Source organism: Tenebrio molitor, chromosome 3 (assembly GCF_963966145.1).
Source record: "Tenebrio molitor chromosome 3, icTenMoli1.1, whole genome shotgun sequence".
NCBI lineage: Eukaryota > Metazoa > Arthropoda > Insecta > Coleoptera > Tenebrionidae > Tenebrio > Tenebrio molitor.
Window position 1 is genome coordinate 30,301,222 of NC_091048.1, and position 19,258 is coordinate 30,320,479.

Here is a 19,258-nt window from a genome sequence, read left to right on the forward strand (position 1 = left end):
ACTTCGCCCGGAGAGTGACAAGGGAATACACAAAGGGAAAGAAAAGAAAAGATATAGCAGAGAGAGAGTCGCTAACTCGATTCAGGACGACAAAGCTGCCATTAAGGACAGTTTAAATTGATTAAAACAGACATGATTTCGATGGTAACCCTTCTCGTTGGTATTTTTCGTGGGGAAATATCGTATTCGCAACAAGATGGAGCGCCACCGCACCTGACTCGTGTCGGGTAATAATTTAGTTTGTTACGACGCCTTCAAATTACCAACAACAGGGTGTATTTAGGACGTCAGGTCGGGGGCGGCAACCCTTCACCTTGTTATTTTTCCGCCGATCAAAATAAATAGCGAGGCGTACATAAGGGGTGTCTTGATTAGAAACGGGGGTGCAATTAAGAAGCCGTCCGACCGGGTAAATATTTGCCGTCGGCATGCAAACCGGGCGAGATTTATACAGAAGGAAAAACCCGGGGGCGGCGATTGATGCGACAATTTGCGGCGACCCCGATGATTATCTGCACGCAACAAATCGGTGCACCAGTGGTACAGCAGTGATTATTCAATCCGCGATTTCCTCCTCCCAGACATCGGGGTCGCGATCGTTTTTAAATATGCGACTGGAACAAAGCCAGGACGGACACAATCGAGATAAACATCAGCATAATGGCCACTTCTAAATTTGCGAATCTGGCAACGGCCGCGGTTTACATATAGAACGGTGGTCATTAGCGCGCAAAAATATTGTAGAGGGTCGACGAAGATCTGTTGCTTCCACCCTCGCGCCGCCGCCCGCGGGGACGACCTCGACCGCGCGGAAACAACGCTATCCGTAATTATTTCCAAGCGAAGAAAAATATCCATGCGCGTCAACATTATGCAAATCGATAATAATTGTTAAACAAAAACGCAAACAGTGCACTTGGGCCAATGTCAATTGATCGACCGTTATTGTGCTAGATGTGTTGGTAATTAGCGCCGCGAGTGAAGATTAGCGCGTCACGCACCAACGCAGCTCAATAGGGCGCCGATCCGGCCTGGCTGGGGCAAATTTCACCGCCGAGTCAATATTTACCCGGAGAATTAAAACCTTATTATATCTTGATGAAGTTTAAAGACGCCGTGGGAGCGATTCACGCTTTAATTAAAATGAATGGAAGTATTTGATGATCGCGCCGGATTTTATGCGTGCTCGAGCTTTGCGGGGGTTGGGAATTGCCAAAAACATCTGAATTACAACACAATCGAGGCGAAGGAATGTGTGAAAACGCACCAATTTTCAAATTCAACTTGTCAAAATGTGGAATTGGAAAGTATTGATTGTGGGGAAAAATATGATTTCAAGTTTATTTGCATGCTTGAGACGGCGCCCCCGGGGGCGGCGACCGCACAAAAGTGCTCATAAGGGCTGTAGTGTCGAAAATTTCGAGCTACTGGAAAAGGAGAAAATATTGTTTTTACCAGAAGCAACAAACCTTGTTGGACTTTGCGATGGCCGGTCCGTTTGTAAAATATCTTAATGAATTTAGTTTTTCGAGTGATTTTTTGTGAAGAGTGGCCCGAGCCTTGGGCGCCGTCAGCACCGGGCGACAGCGAGCGTGGTGCGACCTCCGCAAAGACAAAGGATGGCAGAGGCAGGATAATGGCTCCGAAACAAAACTAATTTAGACGAAATGAAATTGGTTGCGTGTGTGTGTGTTTGCTTCCACCAAGGAAATATTCAATTGTCTGTTGCGAGATGGTACCGAGTCGTTCTTGCGTATTCTTGCGTCACGGTACCGCGCCACGCGTCGATTCCCACGACCGAATTTAAAATTTATGATGATTTATTTGAGCCGGTGGTAATTTTTCGTTACGATAAACAACAAAACCGGTGTTCGGTTCTCGAATGTAAACAGCACGTTTGCGTACCTGTTAATTTACAACAGCATGTCTCATTTGTGATTCACGAGGTCGCGATGTGTTCGGTAGGGGTGGTCGAAAAAAAATTTCGATAGGGGCGAGGTCGTCGCGGTTTTAAGTGGAAAAGCTTGTAGGGAAAGAGCTTAATGGCCGCATCTACCGTGTCAATTATGCGGATAGAAAGACCCGGTGATTGGCGTCCAAGCACAACCAGCACCCACTCCTGGAGCGTCCCGAAATTTTTTCTGTCCCCCCGAAATAATCCCGGCTCGTCCTTGGCGCTTATATAAAGGATGTTGAAACAGACCACACGCACACAGCACACTTTGACCACGTTATTCGAGTTCACTAGTTTCACAGGCGGCGTCGTTCGTCCTTTTCAAAGGCCACTAGATATCGCGCGTTCTATGAATGCACTGGGTTTTCGAATCCGGGAGCTCTCACCGGAACGCGACGATCACAGTCGATGGTGCGCGACACACTGAAAACAAAATTTTCACGCGATCGTCGACCGTTTTCCATTCTGGCACGGCCAACTGGACCCGACGACCGGATACGTACTGGAAAAGGAACAAATTTCGGGTCGTTTTTTGTTTATTTATAGCACGGGTCATGCGCCTACGCCGATTTCGGGGATGTTGTGACGGATCCGGGTGGGTCGGCGTGGAGGGGGCTGTACAAAAAAAAATTACTTCACTCTTTTTGGGTACTCACGAGAATCTGAAGCTCCGGTTGGGGTCGAGCTCCCGGAGTCTGATGTGGCGTGGCATCAAAATTGTAGACGCGGCGCAGGTTTACGCACAACTACCGAATTTCTTGGCCGGTGTGATAAACAAGGGCAATTATTTATTGTTCAGGCAACGTTCCTGACTGTCTTATTGTTAGTTTGCAGGAATATTTTTACGACCTTGGTGGAAAACTTAATGGGATTACGAATAGAGAACGCGTTTGTTTGGCCAATGACGCATCACAAATCGCTGATAAAATTATGTATTTACACCGAATAAAAGACAACTACAAAAGAAAGCACACACAGGGTGGCCCAACTTGTAATTCTCTCTCTCACACAACACCGAACACGACCTTTTATGCAACACGCGTCCCAACAAGTACTTTTTTTACAAGTGGAAAGTTTACACACACGAGCGCAGCGCTACTTTGCACAACTCGGCTTGAAGCGTGCACGTTTGAAGTTCTCTTAAAATTATTTCCGCAATGTGAACGAGTACGGTGATGAATTTGATAATGAAGAACTTTCAACAGAAATTCGTTTTGTATTCTCTTCATCTCTGCAGCGAATTAATCAAAATTTGGCTAAGAGCGAGTGTACTAAAGTGTACAATAAAGTTCTCCGAACCGTAAAAGAAAGTCGTTTTTTTACTCCAATTGGATAATACTGTAATTATTAAAGTGTTTTTCAGTGCATAACAGGAGTCATTACCCACGGCCCCTTGAATAAAATAAAAAATTAATAGTATTGTATTCTATTCGGATATAATGATTATTACTCGCTTGGATGAATTACACCACTCGCCTGCGGCTCGTGACACAAAATCACCCTCACGAGTAATAGCCATCATTATTCGCTCCAAACGCACAGTATAGTATAGTTTTTTATTGGTCTACACTAATGCGGTTTCCTTGTTTTAAAGCATATTTCCTAGAGGTTACTTCGCATTGGCGTAGATTTTATCAAATATGATATACAGGGTGTATTTTTAAAATGTGCCCAAATTTGACCTACGAGGTTGTGGGACAACGTAGAAGACTAGAAGCAATTAAAAAAAATTGTACCTCAAAAATTAACTGTCATTTTATTTTTTGACATAGAATTTTTTAAATATTTTTTCCCAGTTCTACATGTCAGTTAGCTTGTGGTTAAAATTTTGCCATGAATTTCAGGGACACCTGTAAAGGTTTACCATTAATTATTATTTGTACGTTGTTAGCTAGACTTTGCCATGTCAAATTACCCTTGAATTTAATTTGACGTAATAAAAACATTTCACATTATTATTATTATTATTTCGCCATTAAACTCCTTGAATTTTTTAGCGTTTCTGAAACGAGATGGAAAAATGTAAGTTTTTGTCATTAGTAGTCCATTTTTTACAAAAAAAATGATCACAAAACAAAGGCAAAAAATAAACAAAAACAAAAAAATACAATTTTATCGAGTACCGTATTTTATCAGTGGTGTCACCACCTTCTGGATTTTTGTTTCATCAGAAACAATTAGTTTTGAGCTTTCCGATATTGATTAATAGGGTCATTTGAAAGGCTCACAATCCGACATACATACAGCGTGTTTCACCAGTGATAATGAGGCGGACAGAATTGAAAATGCAACTCACAATACATTTCCAAAGAAAAGCTGGATATTTTAATTTCAATCAGCTTTTCATTGGAAATGTATTGTGGGTTGCATTTTCAATTCTGTCGGGCTCACTATCTCTCGTGTGTAGATATCAGTACTATGTCTGAAATTGTCACATCTGTCAAATTTAAAAAAATCTTGTAGTGGAGATTTCGCTCGAAGTTTCCGCTATTTTGAGAATCTTCAAGGGATCTTCAGAGAAATTATAGTTAAAAAATTATATGTACTGTCTTTCATTGACAGGTCGCGAGCTTCTCAAATGATTCCTGCGTCAACTATTCTCCAAAAATGTGTGTAATAGATTTCGTTGAAAAATTAGTGTTACAATAGGGGCAAAAAATCTGTGAATTGATCGGTGCTAATTAATTCAATTTTAGAACAAACAGTTTTGGTTCATTCCAGCTTGTTTGCTCACAGGAACGATCAGAATCAAATATTTAGCACACTATTACGCGCAAACCAATTTGCAATTCGATCGAAACACTCAAAACGAATTCATTGGATGAAGCTGATGAATACATTGAAACGCTTCCACAGAAGTGCATTCCGCCAGTTCTGGTTGCAACGTGTGCGCACACGTGTGTAAAATAAACACGCCAATTACACCTCGTAATAAACAAGTTTAACTTGATTAAAATGCAAATTGTGACATGGCCGATGATAAAAAAATGAGCGCGTGGGTGCATCGTAAATCAATAGAATTTAAGTGTTGCGTGAGCGCTTCAAGAAATCATGGATCAATTTGGCGACAATGCTTCAAGCACGATGTTTGTCCTCAAATATTGGCAAAAGGGAACGATTTTGGAAAAACGGAGTTTTCACCACGTAATGTGAGCAAAAAGTGGCGACAATGACACGATCTAGTCCAGAATAGTTCGCTGCTGCTCCTTGGTCCTTGGTATCAAATTAATTTACCCTTTGTGAGGAATTTATTGGATGCCTGTGGCGCTACCTGTATGCACCAATAGATAGAAGCTTCGAAACTTCCTCATTGGCTCAATATGAGATCGTCCAAAAAAATCTACAGTTAATTTGAACTTAATTGCTTTCAGAAAATTTTCAATAAAAACTAATTACATATAATCTCTCGAGACAAATTAAATCAAAATTAAGCCATGATTAACTTGGAACAAAAGAGTGACGTACATATTTTTACCGACCACAGATATACCTGGTGATTCGCAAATACTTATTTACAACCTGCGAAAACTTACTTTTATGTGCGAGGTGTTTTTAAATGGCCGAGGCGCAGCGCAAGCTTGCTTTCAGAAAATTTTCAATAAAAACTAATTATAATCTCTCGAGACAAATTAAATCAAAATTAAGCCATGATTAACTTGGAACAAAAGAGTGACGTATTTTTACCGACCACAGATATACCTGGTGATTCGCAAATAGTTATTTACATTACAAGCTGCGAAAACTTACTTTTATGTGCGAGGTGTTTTTAAATGGCCGAGGCGTAGCCGAGGTTATTAAAAAAATCCAAGCATGTGAAAGAGCTTTCGCAGCGTGTAATATATTTATGTCACCCTGTATTTTATCAACCGCGATACAATTATATTAAGACTCTAATTTGAGTGTTTGAAATAAAAAAAAAATACAGTTGTTTAAGAATCACTCTGTATACAACTCGTGATTCCTTTGAACTCCTTATGTAAATGAGCACATGACGTGATATCGATTATGCTCCATTGTGGTCTTGATCCAACGTAAATATTTAAATTTCCAAGTTAAATTAATCCAACGTCAGATTAGATTATTTGTGATTTATTTACGACATAATGCACCGGCTCAAGTCCGATTAATAAAACTATCAGAAAATTAAAAATATCAACACATTATTTTCGATCACGAGAACTGACAAACAACCTTTGTAAAAAATCGCCTGTTGAGGCTTTGCTACGACTCCGCAAAGTGTAATTTATGTCCACGATAAACCTGGTTATTCTCGCTTACGTTCAAGGTTCAACGTAGTAACAAAAACAAATGTTGCACCAATCCTCACACTGCAATTTCCTAATCAATGTTTTTCCTTTTTTTTTACGTGAAGCAAGTTAGCGTTGTCATAAATAACTCTTCTGATGCAGCTTGGAAGCTCGTTTATTCATAATTAAATTAAATTTCAATTAAAATTAATATGAAGCGGAGTACAAAGCTCCACCACTCACTCCTCCACATCACCAGTTAATTCGAGTGAGTTGCACCTTTCAAGCTTCCACTGCTTAATTTTCATTTTGTTAATGGCAAATAAAATTGCGTTGATGTCAGTGTAATTTCCATAATTTTTTAAATGCACCGCGATAAAGTGAATATTGATTCGGGCCGATAAATAATTCCAGGTTTTACCCGGAATAACTTGGCCAGGTGAAGTTAACTTCTTTGCCTTTATTAATGTCCTGTGACGTCCTTAATAACCCTGAAAGGCTCTCCCGCGGGTGCGAATATAGGGGCTCTCCCGCGGGTGCGAATATAGGGAAGAATCCCGTATGCAGCTCCACGGCCCTTAATACTTCATTCTTAATTCACATTTATCGTGAGGTCAGTCCCTGGGGTAGGTCACCCCCGTTTAAAATTGCAAAGACGTCGCCCCCGATGAGACATAATGGGCCATCTGTTGAAAAATCGGTCCGGGTCGCCGCCCAAACTCGTATTAATGTCCGAGTGAAGTTTTTGCGGTCAGAAAACCGCCACCGCCGCCGCCAACGGGGTGACATTTCCAAACCGATCAATTTCGGACACGTCAACACCGTCCGAAATCCACTTAGGGAGAAGTTTTGAATGCGAGAAACGCTGCACTCCGGGTCAAAGGTGAAACTCCCGCCCGGAATAATCCAATTATGGACGAAATTAAATAAGGATCAGTTCTTTCCGGGGCGGGAATTAAACTTAATTAAGGGATGAAAGGAACGACGCTATTTATTCATAACAATGAAATCTCGTCGCGCGTCGAATTAATTAAAACGAGGGAGACACCCCGGCCGGCGGATTTCTTCTTGTTGCGTCGTTAAGGGTAGTTAGTTGCAGTTTGTCGAAGTCGTCTAATCACGTCCGGGACTTCCGGGGTGATTTATCGAGAATTATCGGTTGGAAAATAGGGGTGGACGTCCGAGCGTCGAGGGGTTCTCGAAAATTCAGCTCTTCCGACTATTTTAGTCACATATCTGCGCCCCTATTACTCGAAGACAAGCAACCCCTTTATTGTTTCTACAAGGGCGATTTTATTCCCGTCCGGATAATTTTATTACGTCGTAAAAATAGCACCTTTTCGCTTTTTATCGGAGGTAACGAGCTCTCGACTGGACGTCGAGTGCGTGCGGTGAATGCAGTCGTGACGTCAGAACTCACCCCTATGGTGGCAAGGGTTGCCGTCCAGGCGCCGCTCAAACAAACAAAAATCGACGACGGCGACTAATTAGGGGAGGATTTGAACGGCCAGATGGACGCCTCTCGGCTGATCCGGTCGCCGGAAACTAATCACAGCGATTCCGGGTCGTTCCGGAATCACTCTCTGTTTTATAATCTCGGCGAAATTTAAGACTACCGGCTCAAAAATAATTCCGGTAAATTGGCAACAGATGTCCGATGTATATGGGAGATTTTCCGGGAACACCCCTAATCCGGGACAGGCCGTATCGACCAGTTTTCTTTCCAGAAATTCTACTAAAACCGCTTAGTTTCTAGTTTGACAAGTCCATAGGGGTTGAGTCGATGCGCAATTATCTGTCTCATCCCTCATCCGTGAAACAAATTAGAAATGAGCAGCAGCGACAACAACAAACCACCTAGCCCCATCGGGGTAATTAATTGAAAATTTTAATGAGTCCCGTTCGAAATTTGCACACATCTGGTGCACGGAAGCGTCCATAAATTAGCACAATCGAGTGAAACAACCCTCGCAGGATTTGAATTTGCCGCCGGTTGTGGACGCGTCGCGACGCGAGCGCGGCGTAGCGAGCGACCCTCGAAGGTAAATTTCAGCTCGGGGAGTTTTCGTCGGCGTGAGTGAGCTACTCGCCACCAGAGCGCGCTCCCGCTTAGCGAAGTTACAGGATCGGTTGGCACCGGATCAAGCGCTTACGACTCCCACATCGAAAGTGATAAGTTTACGTAACTCACCGATAGTGGTGGTGACAACGGGACTTACCTGAAAAAGAAAAGCGTGATTAATTCGGGGTGGAAAATTGTTGGGAACAAATAAACGGGTGGATTGGCTTCGCGCTGTTGATTTAGCGGGAGAAGGGGCCGTTTGCCGTCGCAATTAGCGGGGGTAATTGCCCTGGCCCAATATTTACCCTGTCCCGGGGCTCGCTTTCGATTTGTGTTTTTAAAATGTTGCTTCAGCGGTTATGACAAATAGCGCAGACATTCTAAAAATGTGTTCGCACATTAAACCGTTATGGAATAAGTGCCCCCATGAATTATTCATCGCTCGGCCCGGGGCCAATTACGCCGCCTGGAAAAGCACATTTTACCCTCTCTGTATCTCGGGTCCGACCACCACCGTCCACCCCCGACGGCGCCTCAACACCCGCTGCTCGAAGGCGGCGAAGTCGTCGTGGTGCTTCTTGCGGAACTGTTGCGCCGACATGGTCGTTCGTCTAACTCGGACGTCTTATCGTCAATGTCAATAGCACATTGTCACACTCCGTTGGCGGCGATCGCCCTGTTGACACATCGTCGGACTGGCGACCTCGCGGATGACAACCGAAGAGTTTTAGACAACATTTGTCATAAACTGAGTGTCCGAACCGACGACGCTATTCGAAATAGAAAAATTATTCGGGAGCGGCAAAACGCATCGGCTCCGCTCGCCAAGATCTGTGTCAACGGCGGAATACTTGACAGAGTGCCATCGCCAAATCAAAGCCAAACACGAGGCGCAGCTGGTCCGCAAGAGAAACTCGCTCGGCGCAGAGCGACACGCAACCACCCCCGACCTTCAAATCGGACGATCTTCACCCCGACGAAGCGCGGTTGGCAACCGTGGGCGGTGGTGCCGATTCTGTCCACCGACACGTAAAAAATGAAACTCTTTCTTGGCTTCAGCCAAATTGGAATAAAGTCAAATTTTTTCACGAGTTATTTTAAATTTTGACATTAAACGCGATGTGATGTTTTGCCCACTCGTGATTTTCCCTCCTTTGGAAAATTCCTTCCGACTCAGGGAGTTTGAGAGGCCACCCTGTATAGTGAGCGTGTGGGCGCCTCATTGATGTGATTCACCTGAGTTTGTTTTGGTGCAATTAACGCAAAAATGACGTCACCAGGAGCTGCGTGTGACGAAAGGACATTAAACATTCAGATCCAGCGTCGCTGCCTTAAAAGCTACACCGGAGTATCTCTGGCAGATTCGAGAGCTTTTTAAGAGGAACGAAAAACTCGATGAATTTAAAATAAAACGCTCGCATTTTTTAAGTTATTTTGCTTTTAATTCGATTCGATTTGTTACGCTGATGGAATAAGAAATGACGTCCGCGAGAGCGTAATCCTGAAGCTCTCAAAGTTTCCAAATTTTCTTAATAATTTAGAGAAAAAAATTCTCGAGAAAGTTCACAGACGAGGTTGACGTAGAGGGTTGACCTTTCCAGTTTCCGGTTGAGCCGGCAGCGACACCAACTTATGTCTTTCGGCGGTTATCTCCGCGGATAATGACGTGGAAACTCGTCGCTTCGGGTGTTCACGACTCTCTTTAGTATGACAGATTAGAGGCTTATTATCAAAAGTAATCCGCCACAAACGGTTCTTTAAGAGCTTTTTAAATATGGCACGCCGCCAACCAAAAAAAAAAAAAATCGCACGCCGCCAACCAAAAAAAAAAAAAAATCGCACGCCGTCGCGAGTTAAAGAGGAGTCCAGCGAACACCTCCAAAGGAAAGAAATAAACTAATTTATGCAACAGGCCGGGGAAAAACGTTCAATAAAAACGCCGCCGCCGAATTTATTCCCGCCAATAAAAATAAACAACAGACATATGAGGCCCATAAACTACACCGTGTCCGAGGAAAAACAATCGTTTTTGTTATCTCCCGGAGTCCGTTTAATGACGAACTCCGGGGCTTATCGCCGCCGCAGATAATTCCGCTTTTTCAGTGGAGGAAAAAATCCTCCGGAGCGGTGACGTTACGTAACACCGGAGAGCTGCCAGATCGATCCGGACGGCGGATCGGGTTGCAGCTGCAGAACCCGGATTTCGGCGGTGTCACGCTCGAACCGCCTCTCGGTGTATTTTTTGCGATGGTATCGATCAACCGCAAGCGGTGTGGATGGTTACAGTTCCGGGAGTATCGCAAACTTTTAATTGTTGCCCGGAGCCGTACAGGGTGTTTGCCCGGAAGAATTAGGCCGGCGGCTGTCACGATAAATCGGAAGGGCGCGCGGGAACTGCTGAATAGAGCTTGATAAATGACGGGATCCAGTCGACGTTCATTTTTCAGGGAGGGTAGTTTGTTGAAAAAGTTGCTGATGAATTTATTCGCTCGACAAAGCAAAGAGAAAAAACTATATTCCAGACGTAATGAAGCTGCTTACCCATCTGAAAAGCCCCGAATCGGGAAGCTTTCACTTTTCGGGTTGTCGATACGCGCGATAAATTCGCACCCAAGTGGGAGTTATTGGGTCGGGGGCGGCCTGTTCGCCGCCGATAAGAACAATTCGTGCGGGGAATTATTCAACAACAACAACAACGTTTCGTTCTGCAACGCGCAATTACACACCAACGGCGTCGTTTGTGGATCGCGCAACAGTAACGGGCCCAAGGTGGATCCTTGAGGGATACCAGTTTTCCTTGTTGAAGACACTGGCACCGGTCCAAGCGGACCCTCTCGAGCAGATAAAAGCGCAATTTCCAAATTAAAACGCGAATCGTCCCCGCACGCGCATAAATTCGGAGCTTTCAGCCCATACATTACGAGATACTCACCCACAGATCCAGCTGTGCCTTCGACGCGGGGCCGACGGAGAAGGCGGCACCAGGAGCTGGCTGCCCCCTTCCGGCGGCCCCAGCCGCAGCTCGGGGACGCGAAGCTCCCCGCTCATCATGTCACACGTGCGCCGCTGGCCGAGCACATAGCGCCCCGGCCGCCCTACAAATCATCCCCCATCTGTAGCATCAACACAGGAAAAAACAGCGACCGTTTCGGCTCAACACTTTGTCATCTGGGTGCGATGGTTTCCGTGCGATTTTATTCACTGCGACACGACAGCTTTGACGCTGTTTGCTGGGCGAGATTCGATTAAGGGGAGTGGATAGGGGTGGTTTTTGCCCGATTTCTACCTAATTGTGGCCTCGTAAAAACACGACGCACTCCTGAATGAAACTGAAGCTGAAACTCTGCCATGTTGTAACTGATTTCGGTTTACCGCCCCTCCCTGATGGAGGGAGGGACGCTATTACAGCATTATTCAGCTGAAAATGTTTTTTACACCGACAACTTGGCGTTTCTGACTCACATCTCCCAAAAAAAAGAGACGCAAAAATTATGAAATGGTCGATAATTATGCGACTATTTATACGTTATATTTTATATTTGTAACGACCTTCCTGTCACTGTAAAACCTCTTCTGATATTTATTTTTCCACCGTTTCGAATTTATTAAAAATCCGACGCGCTTCGGCAACGCTAAACACCGGTGCTTGACAGGTTAATCATCAGTGGGTCGTGTTTTTGGCAGAAACGCGACTTCACCGGACATTATTCATAATATCTGTCGCAGAAATTCTCTTTTATTAATTCGAAATATTCGTTGACGCGTTCGACCGCTCGGATTACGACTTGGGAAACCTTTGCCGTTACAAACGCCAGAAAACATCGCCGCTCGATTTATTTCACCGAGGTAGAATTTTTATTTCATTTTCCCGACATCGCAACGAAAAACTTCAGATTTTAAAGCTTCGATACGACGCTTTAATCATCGTCGTTTGTACCTCGAGACTCGACTTAATAACGCCCATTCAAGACTCATTTGTTGGAAAACAAAAATTCTAAAGGAACACGACTGAAAAAGATGCTCCGGATCGAGGCCGTTCTCGATTCCGGTTATTCGATTTTAGACGAAATCAGTCGCCTCGACGGATTTATATCGCCTTTTAATTTCGAATTCTTGGCGTCGCCGTCTGATTTGTGCAACACACGTGCAATTAGGTGTTTTGACATACGGCATGTATTAATAATACGGGGAAATACGCATTTTAGCTTGCACCGCGATCCGCGCTGCAGGCTACACACCCGTGTATGGGTGATTGCCTACTATTTTGTTTTCACTCATAATTAAATCTTTTTTGGTGGATTTTACTACAAATACTGTCGATGTGCATCAAACTCAATTCATTTTTATCTCGTTGTTTATAAACATTGAGTGCAATAAAATCACACATCCAATAATAATAGTAATAATTTGTAATCAATCATGCGTTTTATCCTTTCAAATTAGTGCGTAATAATCTAAATAACGCAGGTAATGAAAACTCATAATACACTAACTTGTTAGGTACCATAAAAATTTAATGCATAATGCATTTCGCAATGTGACCAATGAAATCGCTTTTGACGTAGAAGGAGCTAATGATGTTCAATGCTTTGCCCATCAAGACAGTTGGAACTCTGGCAAAAGACATTAGTCTTTAAGCTGGCAAGGAAAAGGTGCGAACCAGATGTGAATTTATTTTAGGAACCGTGAAGTTCAGTCTACTTGAAAGTCATGAACAATTGACATTTAGTGATGAAATTAAACAGATTGTGATTAAAATGATACTCCTGGGGTGAAGCGAGCAAAATTAAAACGACGAAGTAGGAGTCTCTGGAAGGATGTTCACCCTTTAAAAATAAAATATGAAGTTCAGAAATCGTAATTGAGATAAGAGGTTCATATCTTTTTTCTGAGCATCTTAGCAGAAATTTACTGAATCTATAGCGAAAGGATTGTTATTATTATCATTATTGCCAGATTCTGGTCAACAATCGGACAAATCACTAACAGCAAAGCAGATTTTTTTTCCCCAGAAATAACATCGTAAATGTAAAAATAACAAAAAATACAAAGAACAACAAAGTTGAAACCTTGAGGAATCCCAAACGTAGGAGCAAAGCAACGCGACGAATAATAATGATATGTGTGTACTGTGTTTAACAGTGGTATATAAAATGTTACTTCTGGATCAAGACATTTGGCGACTTAAAAGGCAGGTTAGAATCCTACAAATTTATAGTCCAATTTATTTTAAAATCAATTGTCAATGTCAAAATTCCCTCAAAGACCAGGCTGTACCACCCTAAAACCTTTCGTTTCGGGACACCTCTATCGTAAAATCGCCCTAGATCAGGTTTGAGGTTATATCAGTAATTTTCAAATGTCAGAAAAGTTTCAGGTGTAACCAAATTTTATACCAAAAGACAAGAAATAAAGACGATAATCACACTAAAAAGTGCAACTTAACATATACAGGAAAATGGGAATTTATTTAATGGGTTATAGTTATAAGCAGTTTACCTATTCATTTTCAGAATCTAACCCCCAATCGTCTTCCGAATATGATTCTGCGGAAGAGGAATGTCCTCAATTGGTAGATTTCCCATCAATTTTTTCCAGTCCTCTCTAATCAGTTCCTCGCAGTGACGAACCCATATATTAAAAGAAAATACCTCGAATATGATGTGTGCATCTTTACTGCAATTTAGCATGGTCGGTTTTTCTGTCTGCATTTCTTCATGTAATCTAATCATAGCCAATTTTTCTCGTTGTGTTAGATCCTTGTTTTCGGAAACTCATTTAACTTTGTATTTTTATTTAAATGTAACTGCGCCTTCAATAGCGCAAGCGCCTTTACATCAAAATGACTGACATATAGTTGACATTTTACGTTGCCAATCTAATAACTATCAAATAACCAGTGGTTTGTACCAACATGACACTTTGACTTTGACAGTATAGCTTTTTCCCAAAAGTAAACAACCGAAAAAGGCCTAAAACCTCTCAAAAAGCATTATAATCGGGAGTCTACTGTATTTAATAATAAATTGTAACATTATAATTTTAAATAAACAACAAAAGCAAGCATATCTTTTAGATATAGCTGTTCCAAATTCACATAATATAACACAGACATATTGGGTGATTCAAAATGATTGTGGCCAAGTATGGCAACTATGTATGAAAATTTATGTGGCAACTGTGTGGATGAGGTAGAGTTGTTATTTGTATGACATTTCATAAGCGTGCATTTGATTTTTTTGCTGTCATTACACATTGATTTGACAGTTTTCAAAATTGCGCGACTATAAACTGTCAAAGAAATATCCCTACCCACACAGTTGCCACATAAATTTTCGTACATAGTTGCCATACTTGGCCACAATCATTTTGAATCACCCAATATAACACAAAAATTAATAAATATTTAGAGCTCTCCGTTGCTATGAGAAATCTTTGGTGTTTAGAAAAAATTTCGATTTTACCACTTGTAATTTCAGCAACGGGAATAGTACCGCAATCTCTTTTTAAAAATTTAAAAATTCTGGATTTAGATAACACATTGGTAGTTGAAATTCAAAAAGGTATATTATTATACTCATGTCACATCGTGAGGAAGTTTCTTAACATTGACACAGAACATAATACACAACAAAGTCAAAATGCGGAGGCGAGACGCCGGTAATTATGTTGATAAGCACTGCACTATTACTTGATAGTAATATCCGTAATAGTGTATGTACTCCGGCAAAATAGCCGTGCCGCCGGGTGGAGGTGGGATACGGAAATTGTTTCACCAATACAGTGACATCGTTTTCGTTTCTTCTACTATTATTTTGTGATTATATTTAATACTATTTGCAATTATATTTACTTAGCATGTCGGTAAATGAACAAAACTATCTTTCTTCCGAAATCGTCTGTAAAGTGTGACAGATGAATCTGTAAAGTACCATTTTTGCAAACTCTTATGTCAAGTGCAATTATCAATGGTGTATAAACATGCACTTTATGATAAATGTATGTTATTGGATGTGTGTCGTAAGCTAGTTGGTTCTTTTTTGTATTGAATAATAATTCTCCTTGTTTTTTTAGATTGCCTTCGGACTTGCACAATTGGAAGCTTTCGATATGGAACCAAATGAGCGTAATAATTTCAATAAAATTAAAGAATACTTCAATAAACGCGGATTCAACTTTGACCAGTTGGCAGAAAGCTTTAGACAATTTCTGCCAATGCGACATAAAATCGGGCATGTGAAGTCAGAAGGAAATTTTGAGAAGAGATTAACTAAGATTAAAAGAAACGTTCATTTAATAAATTCATTAAACGAGAGGCAACGAAATGCCTTCTATACCTTCGAGGAAGCAATAGGCTTTTTTTATTAGATTTTAATTCATGTTTGTATGTTTGTAAATTAATGTAAATTGATTTTGAAATTTTTATATTCACATTATTATTTTTTGTAAACTTATTTACCTATAGCCTGATTAAACTGAAATAATTACGCTTGACTTCGTGTTTTTTTTCCGTCATAATTTGCCCATCTTCCGAAAAAAAAAATTCCTTTAATTGCCACAAATTTTGCAGGTACTCGTATTTTTACCAACCTTGTGTTAGAATTAAACTTTATTATTTACAAAATATAAAAATGTGTAACCTTTTTAATATCACAAAATGAAAAAATCAAATTTAGTAAGTTGTGTTACAAAAACAAGTTATAAAAAAGGGGGAACCGAAAGCGAAGCCCGATATCGTACTCGACGCTATTTTTCTACGCCGCCCACGATCGGCGGGACCGTTCTCTCAGGCCTCACCTCGTCTCCAACAAAAAAGCTAAATTCAAAATAGAAAAGGAAGTCGCGCGGCGGACGAGGACACAAAAGATAAAGAAATAAAACAAACAGGACCTCTTACAAAAAAAAACTGTTATCGCTCTGACCGGCCGTTTGCAGGCGAGGTCACCAGCAATTTGGGGGGCTCGTCGAACAAAAAAACGTTGTATTCAACTCGTTCTTGTGTAATTTGGACTTTTTTGGCACTCGTGGACCTTTAAAACCTTTAAACTGGCCCACTCATGCCAAAAAAAGCCCAAATTACACACGAACTCGTTAAATAAACTACTATTTTTGGGTGCTTTTCCCTGTTTTTGCATGCGCCAAATGTCTGGAAATAGAAAGCCATTTTGGGGTGTTTAAAAACAAGGTATTTTGTAAGTTTTTTAGGGATTTCTTGAGGTAATTTTGCATTATTTTGGGAGATTTTCAACGGTTTTTTTGGTGGTCTACAGATATTTAGGTACTTTTGGTGTATGCTTTTTGGAGGATTTTGGGCCTTTTTCGGCTGTTTCGCATCCTTTTCATTGGTCTTTCTTTTGGGACATTATTCATAATATCTGTCGCAGAAATTCTCTTTTATTAATTCGAAATATTCGTTGACGCGTTCGACCGCTCGGATTACGACTTGGGAAACCTTTGCCGTTACAAACGCCAGAAAACATCTCCCTTCGATTTATTTCAGCCAAGTAGAATTTTTATGTCATTTTCCCGACATCGCAACGAAAAACTTCAGATTTTAAAGCTTCGATACGACGCTTTAATCATCGTCGTTCGTATCTCGAGACTCGACTTAATAACGCCCATTCAAGACCCATTTGTTGGAAAACAAAAATTCTAAAGGAACACGACTGAAAAAGATGCTCCGGATCGAGGCCGTTCTCGATTCCGGTTATTCGATTTTAGACGAAATCAGTCGCCTCGACGGATTTATATCGCCTTTTAATTTCGAATTCTTGGCGTCGCCGTCTGATTTGTGCAACACACGTGCAATTAGATGTTTTGACATACGGCAGGTATTAATAATCCGGGAAAATACGCATTTTAGCTTGCACCGCGATCCGCGCTGCAGGCTACACACCCGTGTATGGGTGATTGCCTACTATTTTGTTTTCACTCGTAATTAAATCTTTTTTGGTGGATTTTGCTACAAATACTGTCGATGTGCATCAAACTCAATTTATTTTTATCTCATTGTTTATAAACATTGAGTGCAATATCACACATCCAATAATAATAATAGTAATAATTTGTAATTAATCATACAGTGCATTCACTTTTGTTTTAGACCAGAGTAGGCTATGGAAATTTGGCGAGTTGTATGGTAAGACTGTGGCTGAATGACAATATACATCATGTATAATATTTGAGGTTACACTTTCTTGTCAAAATTCATGACCATGTAGCCAAGCATTATCATTTTCCAATTAACTACATAGTTTCGAGGACTCAATAATGTGTGTATTTAGTGATAAATATAAATATTGCACAAATTTAAAACTAATATACCTTAATACCTAATAATAATGTCAAATTTGACACTGGCAGTTCGAACAATTTTGATTTTGTTATTTTGACATAGCCCCGATACCAACATTTAAAAAAATTAAAATAGGCTACTCTGGTCTAAAACAAAAATGAATGTATTATACATTTTATCCTTTCCAATTAGTGCGTAATAATCTAAATAACGCAGGTAATGAAAACTCATAATACACTAACTTGTTAGGTACCATAAAAATTCAATGCATAATGCATTTCGTAATGTGACCAATAAAATCGCTTTTGACGTAGAAGGAGCTAATGATGTCCAATGCGTTGCCCATCAAGACAGTTGGAACTCTGGCAAAAGTCATTAGTCTTTAAGCTGGCAAGGAAAAGGTGCGAACCAGATGTGAATTATTTTTGGAACCATGAAGTTCAGTCTACTTGAAAGTCACGAACAATTGACATTTAGTGATGAAATTAAACAGATTGTGGTTAAAATAATACTCCTGGGGTGAAGCGAGCAAAATTAAAACAACGAAGTAGAAGCTTCTAGACGAATGTTCACCTTTTGAAAAATAAAAAATCAAGTTCAGAAATCGTAGTTGAGTATTTTCTAGGAGATGAAAACATTGCAAATTGGAAACCAGATAAGACGTCCATATTGTCCATACTGTTATTTTTTTTTTCCCTGCATCCTTGCAGGTAGTAGAAGTTTACTTTACAGGAAGATGTCTCAATCTATCGTGAAAGGACTGTTATTATTACCATTATTACCAGATTCCGGTCAACAATCGGACAAATCACTAACAGTAGAGTAGATCTTATGATTGTCTACTAATATTGGTTTTTCGCCAGAAATAACATCGCAAATGTAAAAATAACAAAAAATACAACGAACAACAAAGTTGAAACCTTGAGGAATCCCAGACGTAGGAGCAAAGCAACGCGGTGAATAATAATGACATGTGCACTCTGTTTAACAATTAAAACTTGAACAGACAAGTCATCAGAAAATTTTAATTTATGAAGTAAAATGTGACGATCTCTTTTTCAAATTGTTTTTTGGGAAATCTACGTAAATTGTGTCAATCTGTTTATTAGTGTCTATCACTTGAGAGCATCTCCAGAGAAACAAAGAAGATTGGAGAACGTCGATTTTTCAGAGATAAACATTGGCGGTGGTAATTAGATTTTTTGCCGCTGGTGTAAATATTTTTATGTTGGAGACATTTTACAGGATAGCATAATAAAAGACAGTCGCCTTCGAGGATATATTTTATTTGTTACGAGTGAAAAATCTTATCAAAATGTATTCACTAGTTTTTTAGTTATAAGAAGACAAGAGATGCAAGATGCAAGTACAATACATACAATAAAATTTTGCTTCAACAAAGAATGGTTTAAAAGAGAAGTTGCATGATAAAGGTATCGTGTATTTTTTTAAACTTCACCTCAAAGTAGGCGTTGACGAGTCGACGAATCAACTGTGTAAAGCTAACCTCACTTTTTGCGTTGTTTATGTTTTTACTCTGCAGACTGACGAGTGGTGCGTTCACAATCGACTCTTCAACGCCCACTTTGAGGCTGTAATTACTCACATTACAGCCGACTAGGTTGATTAATTTATGACTAGTAAAAATGAATTAAAACCTGTTCAGTAGCTCTTTTGTTACAAACGAACAAAAGATACAA

General features: G+C 40.7%; 1 protein-coding gene and 1 long non-coding RNA gene across 12 annotated transcripts in view; one reads left to right on the forward strand and one right to left on the reverse strand.

The window, feature by feature from the left end:
• The window catches only part of dnc (phosphodiesterase dunce), a 120,821-nt gene that overhangs the window by 39,632 nt on the left and 61,931 nt on the right, over positions 1-19,258 (reverse strand). For 2 of the 11 annotated variants that reach the window (XM_069040475.1, XM_069040473.1), the window contains exon 1: positions 2,204-2,400. The exons of 5 other annotated variants lie outside the window; for them this stretch is intronic. Coding sequence is in view for 3 of the 6 variants with exons in the window: in XM_069040482.1 (XP_068896583.1) it covers positions 11,196-11,314 (119 nt within the window). In the remaining 3 variants the exon portion in view is untranslated. Of the gene's footprint in view, positions 1-2,056; positions 2,401-2,610; positions 2,741-8,748; positions 9,023-11,195; positions 11,359-19,258 lie in introns of those variants that run through there. 4 more of the 11 variants (XM_069040482.1, XM_069040483.1, XM_069040489.1 and 1 more) reach the window with 4 other exon arrangements.
• On the forward strand, positions 12,824-15,757 carry LOC138125262 (uncharacterized). The gene is made up of 2 exons (XR_011157388.1): positions 12,824-13,458; positions 15,338-15,757. It is a non-coding gene; the product is annotated as an uncharacterized lncRNA (long non-coding RNA).